Source organism: Setaria italica, chromosome II, assembly GCF_000263155.2.
Source record: "Setaria italica strain Yugu1 chromosome II, Setaria_italica_v2.0, whole genome shotgun sequence".
NCBI lineage: Eukaryota > Viridiplantae > Streptophyta > Magnoliopsida > Poales > Poaceae > Setaria > Setaria italica.
This window is the reverse complement of record NC_028451.1, coordinates 42,219,480-42,239,231: the sequence shown is the minus strand read 5'-3', so window position 1 is coordinate 42,239,231 and position 19,752 is coordinate 42,219,480. Positions and strand designations below refer to the sequence as shown.

Sequence of the window (19,752 nt, the reverse complement as noted above, 5' to 3'; positions counted from 1 at the left end):
TAATTTGACACCCACAACATTGACAATGCTTCTTTAATGATTTTATTTCCTCCTTTTCCATTTATGGATTGTGAAAGGACTAAACTACCCCTTACTTTATGTATGTACCTCCCTATCTCTGATTCGATCAAATCAATTGCCCTGCTCGGACGTGCCGCCACGCGCCCAGAACGCGTCGCAATTGCTCGCTCGGATGCGCCGCCCGCCCGCCCAGAACGATCGCGGTATTGGTGCTCCTCATCTCTCTCCAAACCAGCGGCCACCGGCGGGACCGCGGAGGTCGAGCGCGAGGACAGGCGGGAGGTCGCTGGACGCGGAGGTGCGCTCGAGGGCGTGGATGAGGTGGAGCGGGAGCACGACGAAGCAGCTCCGTGCGCCGCCCACCACGCGGACCTCCACCTCCATCCCGCCGCCGCTCATGGCTACCTGACTACCTGTTGCCTCGCTCGCTAACTGCCCCCCGCGAAGGTGCCAGCGACGCAGTTGTTGGCGGAGCGGACGGCGGCCTCGATGTCGATCCCGAACCCATCGCCAGTGTCCCCGGAGGAGCAGGCGGCAGCGTGTTTGAGTTCGCCGGCGCCGCTGTGCAGGTGAAGGAGCACCTGATGAACTTCACGATGCGGAACATCCTCCACATGGTGTTGGGGGAGAAATGGTTAGGCTTCCATGGCGGCAGCGCTGAGGGCGAAAGGCTCTGGCGATTGCTCGAGGAGGCGTTCACGGTGAGCGCACGGTGGCCAATGTAGGCGAGTGGGTGCCATGGCTCGGCTGGCTCGATGTGCAGGATTTCATCCGGCGGATCAAGCGGGTGCACGTGCAATTGGACCGGTTCAACGAGCACGAGGAGGACCAGCGGCGCGCTGGAGACGGCTCCTCCGAGGACGCTGGCGATGGGTTCGGGATCGACATCGAGGCCGCAGTCCGCTCCGCCAACAACCACCTCGCCGGCACCTTCGCGGGGGGTAGTTAGCGAGCGAGGTAGCAGGTAGCCATGAGCGGCGGCGGGATGGAGGTGGAGGTCCGCGTGGTGGGCGGCGCTCGGAGCTGCTTTGTCACGCTCCCGCTCCACCTCATCCACGCCCTCGAGGGCACCTTCACGTCAGGCGACCTCCCACCCGTCCTCGTGCTCGAACCTCCGCGGCCCCACCGGTGGCCGCTGGTTTGGAGAGAGATGAGGAGCACCAGTATCGTGATCGTTCGGGGTGGGCGGCGGCGCGTCCGAGCGAGGCAGTCGCGACGCGTTGTGGGCGGGTGGCGGTGCGTCCGAGCAAGGCAATTGATTTGATTGAACAAGAGATACGGAGGTACATGCATAAAAGCAAGGGGTAGTTTAGTCCTTTCACAATCTGGTAAATGGAAAATGAGGAAATAAAATCATTAAAGAGGCATAATGTCGAGTAAATCAATGTATCAATACTGTGAGTGTCAAATTTGCGAAACCAATCTTTAAAATGTCAAATACGCAAAGCCACGTGTTTGGGGTGTCCAAAGTACGAATTTCTCCTCCCGCGCTGCACACCACCAAGCACCTCCCGCCACGCCTAATGCCGACGCTCAAGAGCACCTGCGACCTCTCCGCGCGGCGGTTCGGCGCGCTCCTAGGACGACCTCCGCCCGGACTCCCTCCTGTACGACTTCCTCCAGCCCTGGGCCGCGCCGCGGCGTCCCCGCAGCGCACCTCGGCACCTGCAGCGCCGCCGCCACGGCCTTCTTCGTCCACTGCGCCTCGGAAGCGCTGACTACGCGTCGCGGGCGTTCCCCTTCGAGTCCGTAGGCCTCGACACCGCCGACGAGGAGGCCGAGTACACCGAGCTGTTCGCCATGCGCGAGGACGTACCCCGCCGCATTGGTCTCCGAGCGCGACCGCCTGCTGCTCAGCCTGGCGCGCTCGTCGAGGTTCGTGGCCGTCAAGACGTGCGCGGACATCGAGCGCAAGTACATGGACTACCTCTCCGAGCTCCTGGGGGGCAAGGAGATCATCCCCTGAGGGCCGCTGCTCGTGGACTCCGGCGGCGATGTAGCCGAGTTACCCGAAACCGTTGAAAACCTGGGGCGCGGCACCATCTTTGAGCTGGCCAGTGTTATATTGTGGAGTCAAAAAGCTTTAGAATGTAATGATGAGAAAAATGGTAATGTAATTATGCTATCATTGGTAATGGCAATGTTAGAGGTAACAAGTCCAGTTGTTGACGCAAATTGCCTAAATTTCACAGCATTTGGTGCGTTACCTCCACACCCTACAAAATTGCACCATTTAAACTAATCATTTGGCATTTGCTACTTGGGTAGGATGGAAGGTAATGTATTGCAGTAAACATTGCATGGTAAAATTAATGGTAAAACCCCATTAATTAGGACAACAAAAGAAAACAATAGTAAGATCCCTTCTATCAGAACAGCAGGTAGGCGCTGAGTGCTGCTCCAATTGCTTCTAAACATATAGAGCTATATCAGGATCTAAACCCTCATCACTCGGATCATCTGTTTTAGTGTCAATCTGCCATTTGCGTCATTGATTCAGCCATCCATTTTGTGGCTACGATTTGCGTCATTGATTCAGCCATCCATTTTGTGGCCAACACACCTTAGATTGGGCCTTCGCTCCCGTGGGCTTCCAAAGCTAGGCCGATTCGGGCCCAATACTTCCTCCCGCCTTGCTGGCTAGCTTGAGACTTGACGCCTTTGGATGGTGAAGACGCACTCCCAGGCTCCCAGCCACTTGGTCATCATTCATCAAACGCTGCATCAGCTGGGTCCATGACAGTTACTAGTAGACTTGATTGCTGCTCAGTTATTTTTTTAATTAAGGAGCAAAATATATAAGTCACTGAGAGATGTGTACCAATACAGAAGTTCTGCGGAAGTTGGGTAACTTTGCATCAATATATGATGGAGAGAATCTTGCTAGCCGAACGTCAGAGGATCAAGAAATCAGTATGTTCAATGTCAACCTTGCACAACTAGTCTGTATCCTAGAAAAAAAAACTGGATCATTCAAAAGAAGAAGAAGAAGAAATCATCTCGATCTGAAAATGATACGAGAAATTTTACTAAATTTGAAAGAAATTGTGTATTGAGAAGTATGCTGCAAATTAAACGTGCATGGATAGTTGGATACCAGTTGGCTGCATGCAGTGCAGCCCAGCCTGCCTATCGTTGACAGAGAGCGTGGTTGCCAAATGCATATGCACGCACGCACGCGTTGCGGCGTCTCAGAATTCACGATGTTGTATCTCGGCGGAGTAAAATATTGTAGTGTGTGGATACTTCTGGAGTCGATCACCATGCAACTTAAACTATACTTTAATGTTACTACGAGTCTCAGATCGAAGAACTCAGAGCTAGATGCTTTTTGTCACATGGATGGTGATGGATCTCCTCAGATTCAAATAAGTTCAGAAATTATACTACTTGGTTGACGGATCAGATGAACATAATAATTAACTACAAGACGGAGTATAATAATACTCAGTGTAAACCAAGGCGCGTGGCGGGCACGCGACATGACGGAGTACGTGTGTGTTGGGGGAGATGAACTTTGCCTATAGTACGTGCAAGTGGGATCGGGATGAATCAAGCTCAAAGTCCAAAGCTTAGCTTACATACTTACTTGTGGTATCAATCGAGTGCTATGTCATTGCTCACATTTGCAGCACCTTTCTTTACTTAAGTATAAACCCTAATTTATGCATTTCAAGAGTGCACTTCGATCACACGGCATTGCGACGCATGTATATTGTGGGCTAGTGGTTGCAAGCACTCACTTGTGAGTGTGGAGACCGGTTTCCTTTACTAAAAAATATATTGTAGGTTAACTTTGAGACCCTCTCCTTTCGAAAAGTTGCCTCGTTTGATTTGGAAAAGTTTATCTAACGACGGTCGCGCAAACATACGAGTCCACGACCAATGCAGCCTGCTTCGGCCCACGTGAGGGAGCTGGGCTGCCGTGGTCCTTGCTTTTCTTTTCCATTGTTTCACCATAAAAAAGTGATAACTTTCTTTTGGAATGTTCATTTTCAATTCTTTTTGCATCACTGCATTTCTTAAGATGAGATCTACAAAACAAAATCCATGATGCATATATTTTTGAATATTTATTTATGTACTAGCAACTTATATTAAACATATGGTAGCTACTTGTGTATTAAGCATGTAACAACTTATGTGTAAATCTCTCACAAATTATGTACATAAATTGCTGCAACACTAATTTTATTGTCATATTGCTTACCCTACAATATCTAAATAAAGTCGCCACATTATTATCTTTAGATAAGTTACTACCAGGCATGTACTACATAAATCATTATACTGTCTGCACACAAGTTCTTACACAACCCTTTACATATGTTGGTACATTTGTCTTTATATAAATTTCCTACAAGACAAGTAGACATACAATATAAGATTAAAGGTTGATACATAATCTCTGTATAAGTTTGATACTTTACATGTATATAAGTTATTCCACCATATCTATAAAATTTGTTTCATAGTGTATACTATCACACATTTTGTACATAAGTTACCACTCTGCTATCAATATAAGTTGCTAGTCACGTAACACAGCTTCAAAACACATCAAATATAGATCTAGTTTTGTAGATCGTGTTACAAGGAACATGATAGTACAAACGGATTTGAAAATGGATGATCGTTGACAGAGGTATGCTCATTTAAAGAAAATGTGTCTATTTATTAATACCGGCATCATCGGCAACGTTAACAGATAGCGACATCTTGCGATTGAGGAGCTACACGTGGAGGGCTTCCACTGAATTCAGACAGGTGCCACCACATGATTACACGGGTGCACTCACATGTGATTGGTTTGAGGGGTCGCGCATTAAGTTTTCGCGCAACCCGTCGCACGTTATCCTGGTCTTTTTGATTTTGCCACCGCTTTCTCCTTTTAAAGAAGAAAAAAGAAAAAAACGGAAAAGGAATATTAACATATCGATCATAGCCGGCCATATATGGGCAGCTGCCAAATTTTCAAGATGAGTACAAAGTTTGTAATTTCATTGCAGTAGTAGTTCTCTTTCTGAATTCTGATAAATAAAGAACACTGCTCCGAATCAGTACAAAGTTTTAAAGAGGTGCTGACACACATGATGCACTATTCTACTCATACCTGCCGTAATGATCAGCATCAGCATCAGCATCATCGGAGAAACTTAATCTAATCCGCCTACGCGTATTCAAACTGCAGACAAACGCCACTTATTTAAATCAAACGCATGCATCCCTACACGGCCGCAACCTATGTTCCGTCAAGCTCAGTCAGGCCTCGACGAGGTACGGAACGGAAGCAAAACCATGCACCTCTCTCATTCTCTTCTCATTAGAAAAAAGGGAGGCAAATCCCTCCAGCGATTGAGAGGGCGTTTGGTTCCCTTTGCTTATTTTTAGCATGTGTCAACTAATTAGGAGTATTAAACGTAGACTATTTACAAAACCCATTACATAAGTGGAGGCTAAACGGCGAGACGAATCTATTAAACCTAATTAATCCATCATTAGCAAATGTTTACTGTAGCAACACGTTGTCAAATCATGGACTAATTAGATTTAATAGATTCGTCTCGCCGTTTAGCCTCCACTTATGTAATGGGTTTTATAAATAGTCTACATTTAATACTCCTAATTAATATCTAAATATTCGATGTGACGGGTACTAAAAATAAGCATGAGAAACCAAACTAGACCTCTGATTATGTCCTGTACGGTGTGCCTTGATGCATAGCTCAACAAGTCTCCTTCCTGGAACTTGCTCTCTGGACAAGCCTTTCCTACAAGAATTATTCAGTCGTCTCACCATCAGACAGCACCCGTATATGCACCTCAACCTCCATATATACCCTGTCTCTCCACTACACCAAAACCCATTCGTTCAAAACCCCAAACCATCAAGCTCAATCGCTCACTACCTCGCTCTCTTAGTCTTCTCCATCACCTTGCTCTCGTAGCTCATCTCTTTCCTTCTCGTCCTCTTGCCTTTCCCCGATTCCCAGCACACACCAGTGCAGCTGCTGCAGCTGTGTAGCGCCGCCAAGCTGTACTAGCTAGCTTCGAGGGATCCATGGGAAACTGCAGCTGCCTGGAGCGTGCGAGGGTGACGGCGTGGGACGGCGACGAGGACTGGGTCCTGCCGGCGGAGCGTTCCGGCGGGGCACGAGGAGTGGTGTCGACAGAGAACGGCGGCGGCATGCGGGTGAAGATCAGGATGACCAAGGGCCAGCTGCGGCGGCTGCTGGAGACCGCCGGTCGCGGAGGGGCATCTGACGAGGACGTCGTGGCGGAGATCATGAGCATTGGCACCGTGCGCGTCGACGTCGTCGCTGAGCTCCGGCACCGGCAGGCGGAGGAGGAGAGGCACCGGCCGCCCAAGCTCGAGACGATACAGGAAGACGGCGTGGATGAGTAGAGACGACACAAGATGTTATGTGTTCCCATGCCCCTGCGCATATTTATTTATTTATTTATTTATTTTAGCTTAGCAAATTACTAATGTTGTTTTTGTAACTTTTTCATCTCTAGTAGCACGCCCGGGCTGTGATATGCGTATACATCAGTCTTTGACCGATCTCTACACCAACAAACGTCTCGTAATTTTTTTTTGAAGGAATAAAACGTCTCGTAAATTTTACTATTGATAAATGGAGGCTATTTTCAAAGTCTCCATGTTAATCTGTATGAGATGTGCTAGAAAAGGTAAATCTAAAAAAAAACTCAATAAATCAGAAACATACAGCCATCAATTTGGTATGCTCTCGTCATCATGGATACAATGTTTCACCTCTCAGCAAAGAAAACGTAGTGTAGACCGAGCAGCAACTTGATGGCCGATATGGCTATTTTGGATATTGGTGGGCTGCTGCTAGGCCAGCCCGAGCCCCGCCCGAGCCGGCGGGGGAAACCCAATTGGGTCAAATCGTTGAATTTTGTTGAGAACTTGAGACCGCTCAAAAAATGCCATGGCAAGCCCGAGTTGGGCCGGGCCTAATGAGATCTTTACGCACTCCAGGCATTGCTATTTTTCATTTCCCACCACTTAAAAAAAAGTGTCAGCCAGCTAGCTGAATGCTTAGGTAGTACTATGAGACTAAACCTATCTCCCTCCGTTCCCGTTCCAAATTGTAGATTATTTTAATTTTTTTTAACATCTATACACCTAGAAAAGATAAAACAACCTATAAATTGGAACAGAGGGAGTACTATTATCTGACAAGTGTAACACCCCTAATAAAAAAATACAAAAGAAACATAGAGTCGTTGGAGCATGGGGGGCACACTCTCTTATCTCCTCGCTAGTGGGTGTCGCTGTTGATACGCTCATGCACCTCCGCAGCTGACCATCTTAGCTGAGCCATCAGCCATGGACGGCCGGAGGACAAAACAGCCAGCAGCTCGCATGATCAGCAAAAAGAAATCAAAATTAAGGGTCCGGTGGTGGCTCCCAGCGCTCTGATCGAAGCTCCACTGATGGTGTACGCTGCTATCATCACTCCCAGCTGATCAATCGATCGAGCACCGGCCGGCGGCGATCGCAGATATAGTTGAAGGCCCTTTTTGCCCATGACAAAGAAATCGGTCCAAGACAGGGACATGCCGGAAGGCCTGCAACTGGATGGGTCGCCAAGTGTGCATCCGCCTCCGTTCTCTTTTTCCTCTGTGCAGCACCAGTCGGTTATTATATGCATGCATGTGTGGCGCCGCACGACGCGCCGCACGTACGAAAAGAGCGCATGGGTTATTGGCAGTGGCTTATCGGGTAGGCCTGCAATATGCGTCTCAGATTCTCTGAACCTTTTGTTTTCTGGCCGGTCGCCGGCCGGCGGCCGTGCATGTGTCCGTTCCATTGTGGAGCGCGCACTGCACTTTGGCCCGTTGTAACATACCGGCCGCAATGCCTACTTGGACAGCACCACCACCACGTACGTTCGATCCAGCGTTCGCAAGACGCCATGTGCCATATGGAAAGCATATACATGCACTGTCACTACTACTGGGTGGTGGGTCCAAGGTGTATGTAACACAAGACTTGTGCTAATGACCCGATGCAAGGGACTTTCAGTGTTGATGCTTCTTTGTTATCTCGACACGAATTTTTGGCTTGCAGTGACACAAGTCTGGGTATATAGGAGCTCGGGAATGTTAGGGAATGCGACACACATGTGCGTCCAGCTGCTTCCATTGATCGATCCCTTGGCTTGCAAGTGATATACCGGCCTTTTCAAGTAGTCAATCGTATCATCCATCCTTGAGAATGGTGATAACAGTTCGTTAATTATGTACTACACAACAAAGAACAGGATTATACGCATCGATTCGTAGCCAGCAATAATGCAAGCAGTAGGCGGTGACGACTAGGCCCGTCCCTGGGCACGTGCCTGTGCACCTATACAGGCCCCTAAAGATGTAGGGCCCACATAATTATCCTACATATTCAGTATTAGTGGTACTAGCAAAACTCGGCATGGTGCTCTCCAAATTTCCTCACGGAACATCTTGAGAAGCCTCATGACAGCACGAAACTTTCCTTCCAATTTTCTAGCTCTTTTAATTTTTTTCTAGCTTGCAACATGCAAATCGTATCCTATTTTTCCCTGAAAATACTAATAGCTGTACGTCATATATTGATTAATTGTGATCGGTTTGCAATCCTAAATCATTGCAGCTTCTTCTTGTTGGTCTAGAACAATACAAACCACAAGTAATCACTAATTAGGCCAGTTCTACTAGCCTACTGCAACCGCCATATGCCAGTAAACAACATTCTTCTTCTTGATTTTCCAGCCCGGTTAGCTTTCTTCCTTTCTCTAATTGTGCATAAGAATTTGAAGTCATGTCATTTTGGAAGTTGGATCAGACAATATCAGGAACGGACCCAGGATTTGGCAAGGACCGGGCCGGGGCTGATCCTAGCTTAGTAGAAGCTTATATACGTTGCTCCTTTATATTTGACTATTTTTTTTCTAAACCACTATTAGGATTTTAGCCTTGGACCCGGGCTGCAGCCTGGGCAGCCCAGGTTGTAGGTCCGCCACTGGACAATATCACAATAGTGTTATAACTTATTCTTAGAAATGTGTTCAACAACATATATAATTACTCCCTCCGTCCCTTGAAGAGTGCAATTTTAGTTTTTCTAGGACAAATTAGTGGTGGGGTGAAAAGACTCTAATACCCTTATTTGTTGGTCACATGCAGTAAGTTTTGTCATGCAAATCAGATCTGACTACTTAATTAGGCAGGTAGTTAGATCAATGTTCTAGGATTGCACTCTTTTATAGGAATTTTTTTCAAAAGTTAGGATTGCACTTTTTATGGGACGGAGGGAGTAACTGAAGTGGTTTTTCAAAAAATCATACTAACTTTATTAAACATGTCCATTGGCGGGATTAGTGGTTCAAGTCTCCCGCTCAACCCAGTGCTCATATTTTTGGCTAATATATTATTCTTAAATGATAAGCGATGTGTCCATCGCCGGAGAGGTGATTCTTGTGATTTTGTCAATCCCAGACATTGGTAGAGGTACGATGTCTCTTCTATGTGTGCATACTTGCATGTACCTGTATGTTTGTACTATGTTTCGTATAAAAAATGAATCATAATATAAATTATCATTATTATTTTGGTTGTTAAGTCAAGGGCCTACATTAGAATTTGGTACAGGGCTCATGTATTTTGCGGGACAGTCCTGGTGATGACACTGATGAGTCAGCTTTAAGATGAACATACGACTGGGGGATTCATTCGAGATGCAAGTTAAATGATGCTAGTCCAACTTAGCATGGCTTTCTTTTGGGGCAGAAGGAGGGTGTTGACAACAAAAGCTTGCTGGTTACTGCACCAAGTTTTGGTGTCAACAGACTGATCTGTTGTTTCTACTGCCGGCAATGCCGATGGTGTCCTTTATATTTGAAGAGGAGTCGACGTGGCTTTGGATATTGCAATCAGACGTCATTAGCTCTGAAGACAAGTATCAGACTTCTATAATTAGTTTCGGAACATGAAGCATTCATACTCCGAAACTGGGGGGGCCTGTGTTGACACCGGATTTTGACCAATCCTATAAATTCGGAGTACAAGATAATTGGAGTCACATACAACAATAAGAAGCTAGCATGCGTGCATATGGGCACGGAGTCCAAATCGGCTTCATTGGATTAATCGGCAAGGAGAGGCAAGGATGATATAAAGGAAAGGCCAGCACGTATGGATAAAAATGATTAGAATATACAACATGGATTCTGGTGCACTTTGCATGCCAAGCGTGGGAGGCTTCCAGAATAATTATGCATGCGGCCGATCTGTGCATGTACGGGAGGTTGTTTTATAGAATAAAATATTTTAGAGATAGAGTTGGGTTAGTTAGAGATAGAGTTTTTTATTAGAAAAGATTGTGTACGTGACTTGCCTTGTGCGTGGCTAGATGCCAACGTCCGCCCTATAAATATAAAGGGACGTGGCCATTGTAAAGAATAATCACACGATCAATATACAACACATCTTTTATTTACCTTTTCGGCTTCACGCCATTGCATTAGGAGTAGGAGTAATGTAGCTTCTCGACGAGTTCCTTCTAGCAAGCTGGGCTGCATCGACCTCGATCTCCGGCGAGCTGCAAGTTCCGTCACTAGGTGTTCTAGGCTTTAACCACCGGGCGTATCGCTGTGGTTTCGTCTAGTTTCATCTACCAGTTATCGAGTATCTTGGATCTTTGACTTACGGCGCATCGCTTCTGTCTCGATCTACGGTATTCACCAGTTATCCTGCCTTGATTAAGCTTGCATCGGCTGATATTTATCTGTTCTATCGTCTTGCCGTTTACGACATATTAATTATTATTAATTCTGTCGGAATAGACGATAGATCTATTTTTAATAGCCTGTTGCATCTTGATCTTGGCCATCCTTTGAGTGTTGTTGGGAGTAAGTTCCGTTGTGATTGGATCATCGGCTAGCGGGGTTCAGATTAATGTCCTGCTAAATATTTCTAGACTGCAACTACCGGGCGCATCGCTGTGGTTTCACCTAGAGATATTGGTGGTGATGTTAGTTTAGATCTCATCGGCTTGTGGCTCTAGCTATGGCGGGGCAACAACTCAACAACATCCTGTTTTCTATCGGCCGTCTGGCCGATATTTATTGTAAATTATATTAAATCGGCTGGATGGCCGATGAATCACTCACATTCATCAAGGTACTGGAATCGGCTTCACAGCCGATATATTTATCATGATTTATTTTGTTGCACCGTTATCGCTACTGTGCCAAGATTATATCGGCCTGATCGGCCGGTTGCCTCGGACTTCACAATAACTATCATCTCCTTGTCAGTTGAATGGTCAAACTGACTGGCACGCCCGCGCACACCACGCGCGCCGATTTGGATTCTGCACTGGAGTTAAGCAGATCTCCCAGGTCCTCATGTGTTGACGCACACCAAGTTTTGGTGTCAACAGAGGGGCTCCGGCCGGGAGAGTTGCAAACATGAGAGCTAGGAGGGACGGCGAAAGAGACAGCCATACACATGAGAAATAAAGCAGGTGGAGTGCTTGCGCTTTGGCTTAACCCAGTGACGTAATTGTCATAAGCACGATGTTGCCTTAAATAAAAGCCCTATATATCCGGAATCTTCCTTAGATATTTCCGCTGACTTTTATCATATGCTGATTGCTGATTGGTACACTACTGTAGAACAGAGGACGCTCAGCTGGTATTTACCACAGACCACTGCGTGTCACTGGCCCACGCATTCCAATTGTCAGCATAAATTTGTCAAAGGCCACTGCGTGTCACGGCAATGGAAAAAAAAAATCGTAAATGAACTCTCTCTAATCTTCATCTTACATTACCCACTTTCTAATTTCACCTCTAATCCTTTCCTGCACGAGCTTGGGGACCACCTCCTCCTTTTAACTCCTGCGCATCGCTCCCCTGTTCGTTCGAGAAAATATCTACGAAACCACGCACTACGCAATCCACGGCGGAAAAAGCAATCGATCGATCGAGGTGGATGGGATCACACAGAGGGAGCGAGAGCGAAGGGAGTAAGGGACGCGGCGAGAGAGTGAAGTCAACGCGAGCCCTTGGTCCGTCGCCAAGCAGATGAGGTCATCGAGCGCATGCTTGCATGTGCGCGTCCCTAGCTGCAGGAACGATCCGCTTCAAGAGATAGAGATGATGGAGTAGCATCGCAGCTGATCATTCCGGTCCCCGGATACTAAAATCATATGCGTGCGCGCGCATCACGGATCCGAATCGCGATTCCACGCGTTATCATATCATATCACAGCTTGGATTGGATGTATAATCGGTCGTCGATCGATCGATCGATCACTACAGCTGTTGCGTCTCAGTCTACGTGCCTGTTCGGTCGCGCGCGCACAGTTGTCGCGCACGTCCACCAGCAAGCACCCCCGCATGGCCGCGCGTCCATTTCAGCTGACAAGCTTTGCTGACCGCTTCAGCTTACTGTGTGCCGCACTCCCCGGCCGGCCGTGATCACCGCCGCTCACTGGAAGCCATAGTACAAGCTCGACGTCCACTACTCAGATGTGTACGTTTGTATAAATGGCAACGAATATATATAGATACGATTTTACTGTATGGTGAATTCACCTATATAGATTGTCAAATTTTAATTAATATTGCTAAAAAAAACGTTTTAGTTAATCTCTATGATCGATAGACAAAAAGAGAGAGAGAGAGAACAAACCCATAATGTTCCGTATACCATATGGGTACGATGGTCATCACGCAAATACCGTGAGATAACTAACGCTTGGTTATTAGGAATAAAAGTAGGGAGTGTCCTGGTGAGAGCTATGCTGCCTGGATCATCATCAGATGACATCGTTTAATTTTGCTCACTGTCAGCTTCAAACTGATGAAATTCCTTTTGGGCTAAAATAAACACCACTCGATTGGTCGACAGGTCCGCGGAGGATTCCATGTCACCGGGCGGCCGATCATATCATCGGCACTCGATCACGCATGATGTCCGATGGAGAATGTAAACCTGGCTGCTGCTCCGCGTGCCGGCCAGTTGGCTGCCTCAATAGAATAAACGAAGATAACCCTCTTCCAAAAAACAAATCAAGATAACAAAGCCCACGTAACGATTTGGCGCCATTTGTATGCCTCCTGGCAAGTATTACTTAGGACTCGCTTAGTTACTTTGCTTGCTCCTGCAGTGCCTTGCCTGGCGAGGCTACTGAGCTAAGCTACGGCGTTTGGTTCTTTTGCCTGGGCGCTTTGGAGCTTGTGCAGGCACCGCAGGAACCCCTCGCGCAGGAACCAAGCGCGCCATTAATTAATTTCCACGTCAGATATAATCACACAGTTTCCTGAAGAAAAAACACAAAAGGTAGTAGCACCGCATGCTTTCATTTTTAAAATTAAACGTCCACTGGCTTTTTGTTCCGGGGGAAAAAGTGAGGGAAAAGAGAGAAATGGGTGGAGTTGGGGGAAATACTCGCACGCTTGCCTGGCGAGCTCGAGTGCGAGTGGCGGCAGGGAGCCATCGAACGCTTGAGGATATCCGCCTGCCAAAATCTTTTCTCACGAAAACGACCTCGAGGGAATAAATAATTCGAGTTTTCCTCGCTTCTTTTTATGGACCACTCCTCGAGGAACTTTGGAATTCGCCAAGAGCACGCTCACAAATATTTGAATCAGTAGTTATTGGGAAAGCGAGAATTTTGTAGGTATTTCGCAGGAAGCAAGTCTGTTTTGTAGGAGTATCTCATAAAGATTTCTTGTGTTTTTGAATACTCTAGGTCCGAGTCAGCTCAGTTGGGATGCAAAAAAATTACTAGCCCATCAACCCATTCCAAAAATTTTACATGCTAGTCGCTAGACATTAATTAGCCACTTGGCAACGAATCGTTTGGTCAAACATTGCCAATCCAGTGGTACCTAGTTTAGTCATAGTAAGGCAGTAAAGTAAATACCTGCTAGACCTGCTCAGTACTCCAAGAAACTAGGGAAGCAAATGATGGCAAAAACTAATTTAAAAAAATATTTAGTAAGCCTTCCGATATCATAGAGTTCTAGTTTTGGTTGTGCACAATTCATATGTTTAAATTTTAACCACACTAGGCAAGATTGACAAAGCTAGGTGTATTTTAAGACCAAATCACTTTCTTATAATGTTACGGTATCACCTTGAATTCGGTAGTACTCTCTTCGTTTCAAATTGTAGATCGTTTTAAATTTTTTTTAGTTTCATAGATATTATTATGCATAGAAAAATCAAAATGACGAAGTGCCTTCGCAGAGTACGCGTGCGCGTAACCGGAAGAACACCATTGTGGTAATTTACGAAATGGGACCGGACTTGTAATCAAAACCCAGCGGCATATAAAAAGCCGTACTCGCCATCATCTCCTTGCCCACATGCTCTTGGAGAGTGAGGGAGAATCTTTTCGCCCTGAAAAAGAGCAAAGCGTCAGGCCTTTCCCCCGGTTCCTAGTTTTGGTACTACTCCACCGGCATCATTCTCCCCGTCCCCAACGAACCAGCGGAGCTCGCATCGCAGCCAACAAAAGAGAAGGGATCAGCCGCCCACGGACACGCAGCGAAGCATCGATCGCCAGTTCGCCGGAGCGGTCGGAAGGCATGGGGGACGCCGTCGCAAACCACCCTGTGAGTCTCTCTCCCTGCTCCATCACCTGCAGAGTTCTGCGGGAGCAAATCGGCTATCCCTATCCTTCTGAGAAATTTGAATTTGGAACGACTGAATTTCGGTTGAATTTTCTTGTGCCCGAGGGGAACAAAAAAGTTACCGGAAGTTTGGTTCTGTTTTGGTGGTAACAGCACGTGAGATCGATCGCTTGGTGGAATAGAATCCCCCTGCGTTCTGTTCTTGGAGATGGAAATGGTAAGAGTTACTGACAGCAGCTTCTTATATCTGTTACGTGCAGATCCTCGCGGTGGGTGATGTCGGACAATCGAGCTTCGGCGTCAACCCATCCGCCGCTGCTACCGGCGGCGGGTTCGTGGCCCTCGACGTCGGCGCGCTGTCGTCGTCCCTCGCCGGCGACGCTGGCCCGCCGCCGGGTACGCCCACCGCGCCCCCACGGACACCCACCGCGCCCCCGCGGACACCCGTAAGTCCGAGGAAACGCGTGCTCGCGAACTGGCCGGCCCCGGCCGGGACGCGGCGGTACACGCCAAATTCCGTTTCGTCTCGTTGCTTCCAAAGCTGACTCTTTTTTCCTTCCTCTGTGCCCGTGCCGCGAACAACGACAGAAGGTGGTGAGGTCGCTGTCGCGGAAGGGCGACAGGAAGCCGACCGACGGCGACGCCAACGGCACCGCCGGTACGTCAGCCCAGACGATTAGCTCTCTTCTGTTATTAGCATCCATTTCGCGTTCTGATTTTGCCTTTCAGCGGGGGAAATAAATCGCATTTTGGTGCCAATTCCTGTTAGAATTCTCGTGCCTCTTCGTTTTGTCGGTTTCCGTTTAATTCGATAGAGATTTTAGTGATGGATTGGTCACCTTGTCGTTTAAGCTAGCGCATGTAAGCTACTAGTAAATTGGCAAGTGACAGTCACTGATGCGTTCGATTCTAACGACGAATTGGAGGGATGCCTTCTTGGGGATGCAATCTTTGAACAGAACATGGATGCTGACCGGCTCGACCTCCTCCGTCCATGTATGTGCAGGTGGCGGTGGAGAGCGGCCGCAGCTGTTCGTGCACGTAGCGGCCGGCGACCTCGGCGACGCGCCCAGCAGCGCGCGGCTAGTCGTGCACACGCCGCTGGCCAGCACGCCCGGGAGCAAGTCCCGGCGGTTCGGCAGGCGGCCGGCGCCGTGGCTGGATCCCCGGAGGGTCGTCTTCCTCTTCGCCACGCTGTAAGAACATCGCTCTCCCTCCCCTAGTCCCCTTCATCAGCTGTCAGCTCTGACAGTTCGTTCACTTTGAAAGAAAAACAAAAACAGAAGCTACCTCAACATGGCAAGTCGTAGCAGTACTTCTCACAGTAATTCGTTTCCGGTAGTAGTAGGCTAGCTAGTGGCTGCCAAAGTCGCGGGGATTAATGCTCTCACATGAAGTACCCAGACGATTAGGCGGAGCAGTTAAGCGTGTTGAGTGAGCGTGCCTGAACAAGCAAAGCTACGGAGTTGGCATGCAGTAAACGCCAGCAAACTTCCCAGTTGCGTCTTCAGAGGGGTTAGTAGAGAGTACAGTGTACAGAACCAAACCCTGAAACCCAGCAAACGCGGCGATCCATCAGTTCGATGCGATGGATCTTTAACGGGGCAATGCCAGGAGCAACATCAAGAGCATTGTATTCGGCAGCCCCTAGAACACGTTCATCTGTTGGGAAGGTACGAGTCCGACGACGATGGCGATGCTCGCAATCGCAGAGAGTTGCAGGCTTGCAGCGTAGTTTTTGTTGGCCGAGTCTCCGTTGCAGAACTAGCTCTGGGCGTCGCCTTCGCTACAGCGACGGCGGAGAAGAAGACGGCGACTGACGGGCAACCGCCGTGGCGAACACGACGCTGCCGTGCTGAGCGCGGCGTGCTGGCGTGCAAAAACCTGACCCTGAGTTGCTATGGTCGGCACTCGGCAGTAGTATCCGCCGTGCTTGAATCCTGACAGCGGCCTTGTCTGATCTCGTTCAGGTCCAGCGTGGGGACGCTCATCCTGCTCTACTTCACGCTCTCCATGAGCAGGGCGGACTCCAGCGGCAGTGGCGGCGGCGGCGCCAGCGACGCGCGGTGAAAGTCCGGCCATCGACATCGAAAGGCCGAAGAGGCGATATTTTGGTGTTCCGAGCTTTTCTCTCTCTCCCTTTTTTGCTGAACAAGATAACTGGGAAAGATTTCGAGGGGGGTACTGTAATCCCGGCGTAAAAGAAAGGTCAGTCTCACAGAGGAAAACTGAACGGCAGTGAAGAGATCAGGCTTGTTGGGGTTTGATGGACAAGTTTGTTTTCTTTGAAACACTGATGGACAAGTTTGTGGTGGCGGCTAATGGCTATCCTTGTTTTTTTTTCCTTTTCTTTTTCTTTTTTCTGACTGCCCAAAAAAGGGTACATGTCGCTTTACAACGACAAACAGATATTGTATTTTTCATTTGTTCCTGGTGCTGCAAACAGAATCATACAAATTGTGGTACATATCTTTACAGCGATAGCCGATTGTCTCTCCTCGAATGCCATTTCCTGAATAGTGGTACAGATCTTTGGTCAACCTAAACTGAATGAACGAACAAAGAATGACACACATAGATCACGAGGTGGTGATCTAAGAGAATTTGGAACCCTCATGAATGAATGTGACACTCTCTATGCATGTGGCACTAATCTAGTAATAGACGCAACAAAATGCCGGATTTGATAAATTTTGGAATTTTGGAATGTCTGCACTGCGGCAGAATAGACTTAAAACTCCGTAGCAAAGACCTTGTGGGACTCGACACGAGTGTTAACCACCTGACAGGTAATCGTAGACTAGAACTGGAGCCACCCTGCAAGGACAGAAATGGATTTCTTAAGTTACTCAGTTTTATGCTGAAAAGTTGGATAGATACCTGCCTTAGCTGTCTAGAATGAACAGTATTGCGCAAGACTTATTATACTTGCAACTCAACGAAAACAACAGAGAACATGTCCGGTATTTTTTCTGTGAGGCTGTGTGGTTGATCGACAGCAACACTTGCACTTGGAACACTTACCTTCTTAAGATATACTCCTACACAAAACACAATCACCGTCCACTTACTCTTCTTTTGCATGCAGACAAGGCAAACATTTTTTTTTTCACGCAATTGCGAAATAGCCTGTTTCTTTCTAGATGTATCAAATAGAAACATATACCAAGGATTATCTTAAGATCATTTCAAAGATCCTTGTGTCAGCTCTTGAGCCTGCAGTAGTTTCCTCTCAACCAGATTTTCAGTGACTGGATGTCTCGATCTCAGTCCTTGGTGTTCCTGGTCCACCAGATAAACTACATTTTGTTTAAAGCACATACTACCAGAAGTTCATCCTGGTACTCTCAACCACATCCACAAGATGCTTACTTCAAATAGCAACCAGAAAAAATAGAAAATGTAGAAAACATCATTCCACATTATCTGCAGTTATTGTAAAGCCATAGAGATCAAACAGCAAGATCCATCAAGCTATTTAACACTACCAAGAAATCTGAAACACAACAAGAAAGAGCAAAAGAAAAGACGCGAAAAGTGTCTCCAAGTCAGACTAGAACACATTTTGATCCCTCTGAAAGAGATTTGCCTATCCGATTCAAAAGTTTTTTTTTAAAAAAAAAGGATCCTAGGGTGTATACTAGAAGAAAAATGGCGAGTATTCAAGCATACTGTCTAAGAACATCCTTGTTCAGGAGAAAAGGGACGGTATTCAGGTCCATATTTAATGATGATGAGGATTTGAGCTTCCTGCAGGAAATATATCGCTCCGATTTTCTGGTAAGTCTCAGAAAGGCAATTCACCCTACTATTTTACCTGGGATATAGAGATTCTCTAACGATCAAATAAAGTGAGGCCAATGGAAGGCCGTAAATGCAATATACATTTATTTCTGCTGAACTATTCTGTAAACTTAACTTTAAGATACAAACGCCACCTAGAAGGTGGAACAAACAAGGATAAAGGGTAATGTTATTTGACACGGACGTTATCAAAACACACACACACACACATTACAAGGCGTAGTAGAAGGGATAGAACATGATTCTAGTACCGTTTCGATATGCGTGGCATGGAACACTTCTGTTTCTTATCATGGAGAATCCTTACAACCACAGCAGCTGTTTCCTCTACAGCTTTTCCAGTGACCACTGCATTAAAACAGTACAAAAGAACATTTAAACAAAGAAACAACAAACTAAAGGTTTCCTAATAGACAATTTAACTAAACTTACCAATGACTGGCCACACTGGATTTTGAGCAAAAATTTGATTTGCATGGGCCAACTCCTGCCTCACATGCTCCATTTCAGCATAATTGCTCTTATGCCCATCAAAACCTAGAGTTTTGGCCCTTGTCTTTCTAATTGCTTGAAGAACCACTGGGTTTATTGTCAATCCAAAAATCTTGTCCTGATTGATCTCAAAAAGAGCCTTTGGAAGATTGATTCCCATCACAATAGGGACATTTGCTACCTTGTATCCCTTCTGTGCTAGGTATATTGACAATGGAGTCTTCCCTGTACGTGAAACACCAACAAGTACAATGTCTGCACGGTTGAGGTTCTGTGGCTGAGCTCCATCATCTTGTTTGATGGTAAAATCGATGGCGTCAATTCGTCGGAAGTAATCCTCAGTTAGTTTACCCTGTCGGCTAGGAGAACTTCGTGGAATCCCAGAAGGAGCAACACCAATATGATTAGCAATGGCTTCAACAGTAGGTCGAAGAACATCAGTGGATGGAACACCCCAGAAATCACAGGCCTTCTTAGTTGTCTCAGCCATTGACGGATCAGCTAGAGTATACAGAACCAGTGCCCCTTCTTTTGCTGCTTGCTTGATTAACTCAATAAGTGTGGGGGGTGTTGTCGATCTAAAACAAAGGGGGGGGAAACTTTTTACATATAAAAGATGCGCCTGTTACCAAGTTATGAGTGGCTAACATTTTTCAAGCCAGCGCAGATCAAAATTTATTTTGATAACTAGTATCTAATAAGGACTTTCCTGACTCCTGATCCAGGAACATGACAAAAGCCTTGTTTTCTCCAACAATATGATCAAGCCAAACAGACATAT

The 19,752-nt window shown here is 46.9% G+C and overlaps 2 protein-coding genes across 2 annotated transcripts in view; one reads left to right on the top strand and one right to left on the bottom strand.

Annotated features, from left to right (window-relative positions):
- Positions 1-14,411: 14,411 nt before the first annotated feature.
- Positions 14,412-17,140, top strand: LOC101776819. The gene is made up of 5 exons (XM_004957852.2): positions 14,412-14,657; positions 14,936-15,121; positions 15,264-15,333; positions 15,682-15,871; positions 16,646-17,140. The coding sequence occupies exons 1-5, from the start codon at positions 14,631-14,633 to the stop codon at positions 16,743-16,745; spliced, it is 573 nt and encodes a 190-aa protein (XP_004957909.1). The 5' UTR covers positions 14,412-14,630; the 3' UTR covers positions 16,746-17,140.
- Positions 17,087-19,752, bottom strand: part of LOC101777229 (pyruvate, phosphate dikinase regulatory protein, chloroplastic) — a 4,614-nt gene continuing 1,948 nt past the window's right edge. Inside the window, 4 exon segments of the mRNA XM_012844033.3 lie at positions 17,087-17,458; positions 17,460-17,492; positions 18,731-18,827; positions 18,912-19,549. Coding sequence (XP_012699487.2) covers positions 17,407-17,458; positions 17,460-17,492; positions 18,731-18,827; positions 18,912-19,549 — 820 coding nt within the window. The 3' untranslated portion in view covers positions 17,087-17,406.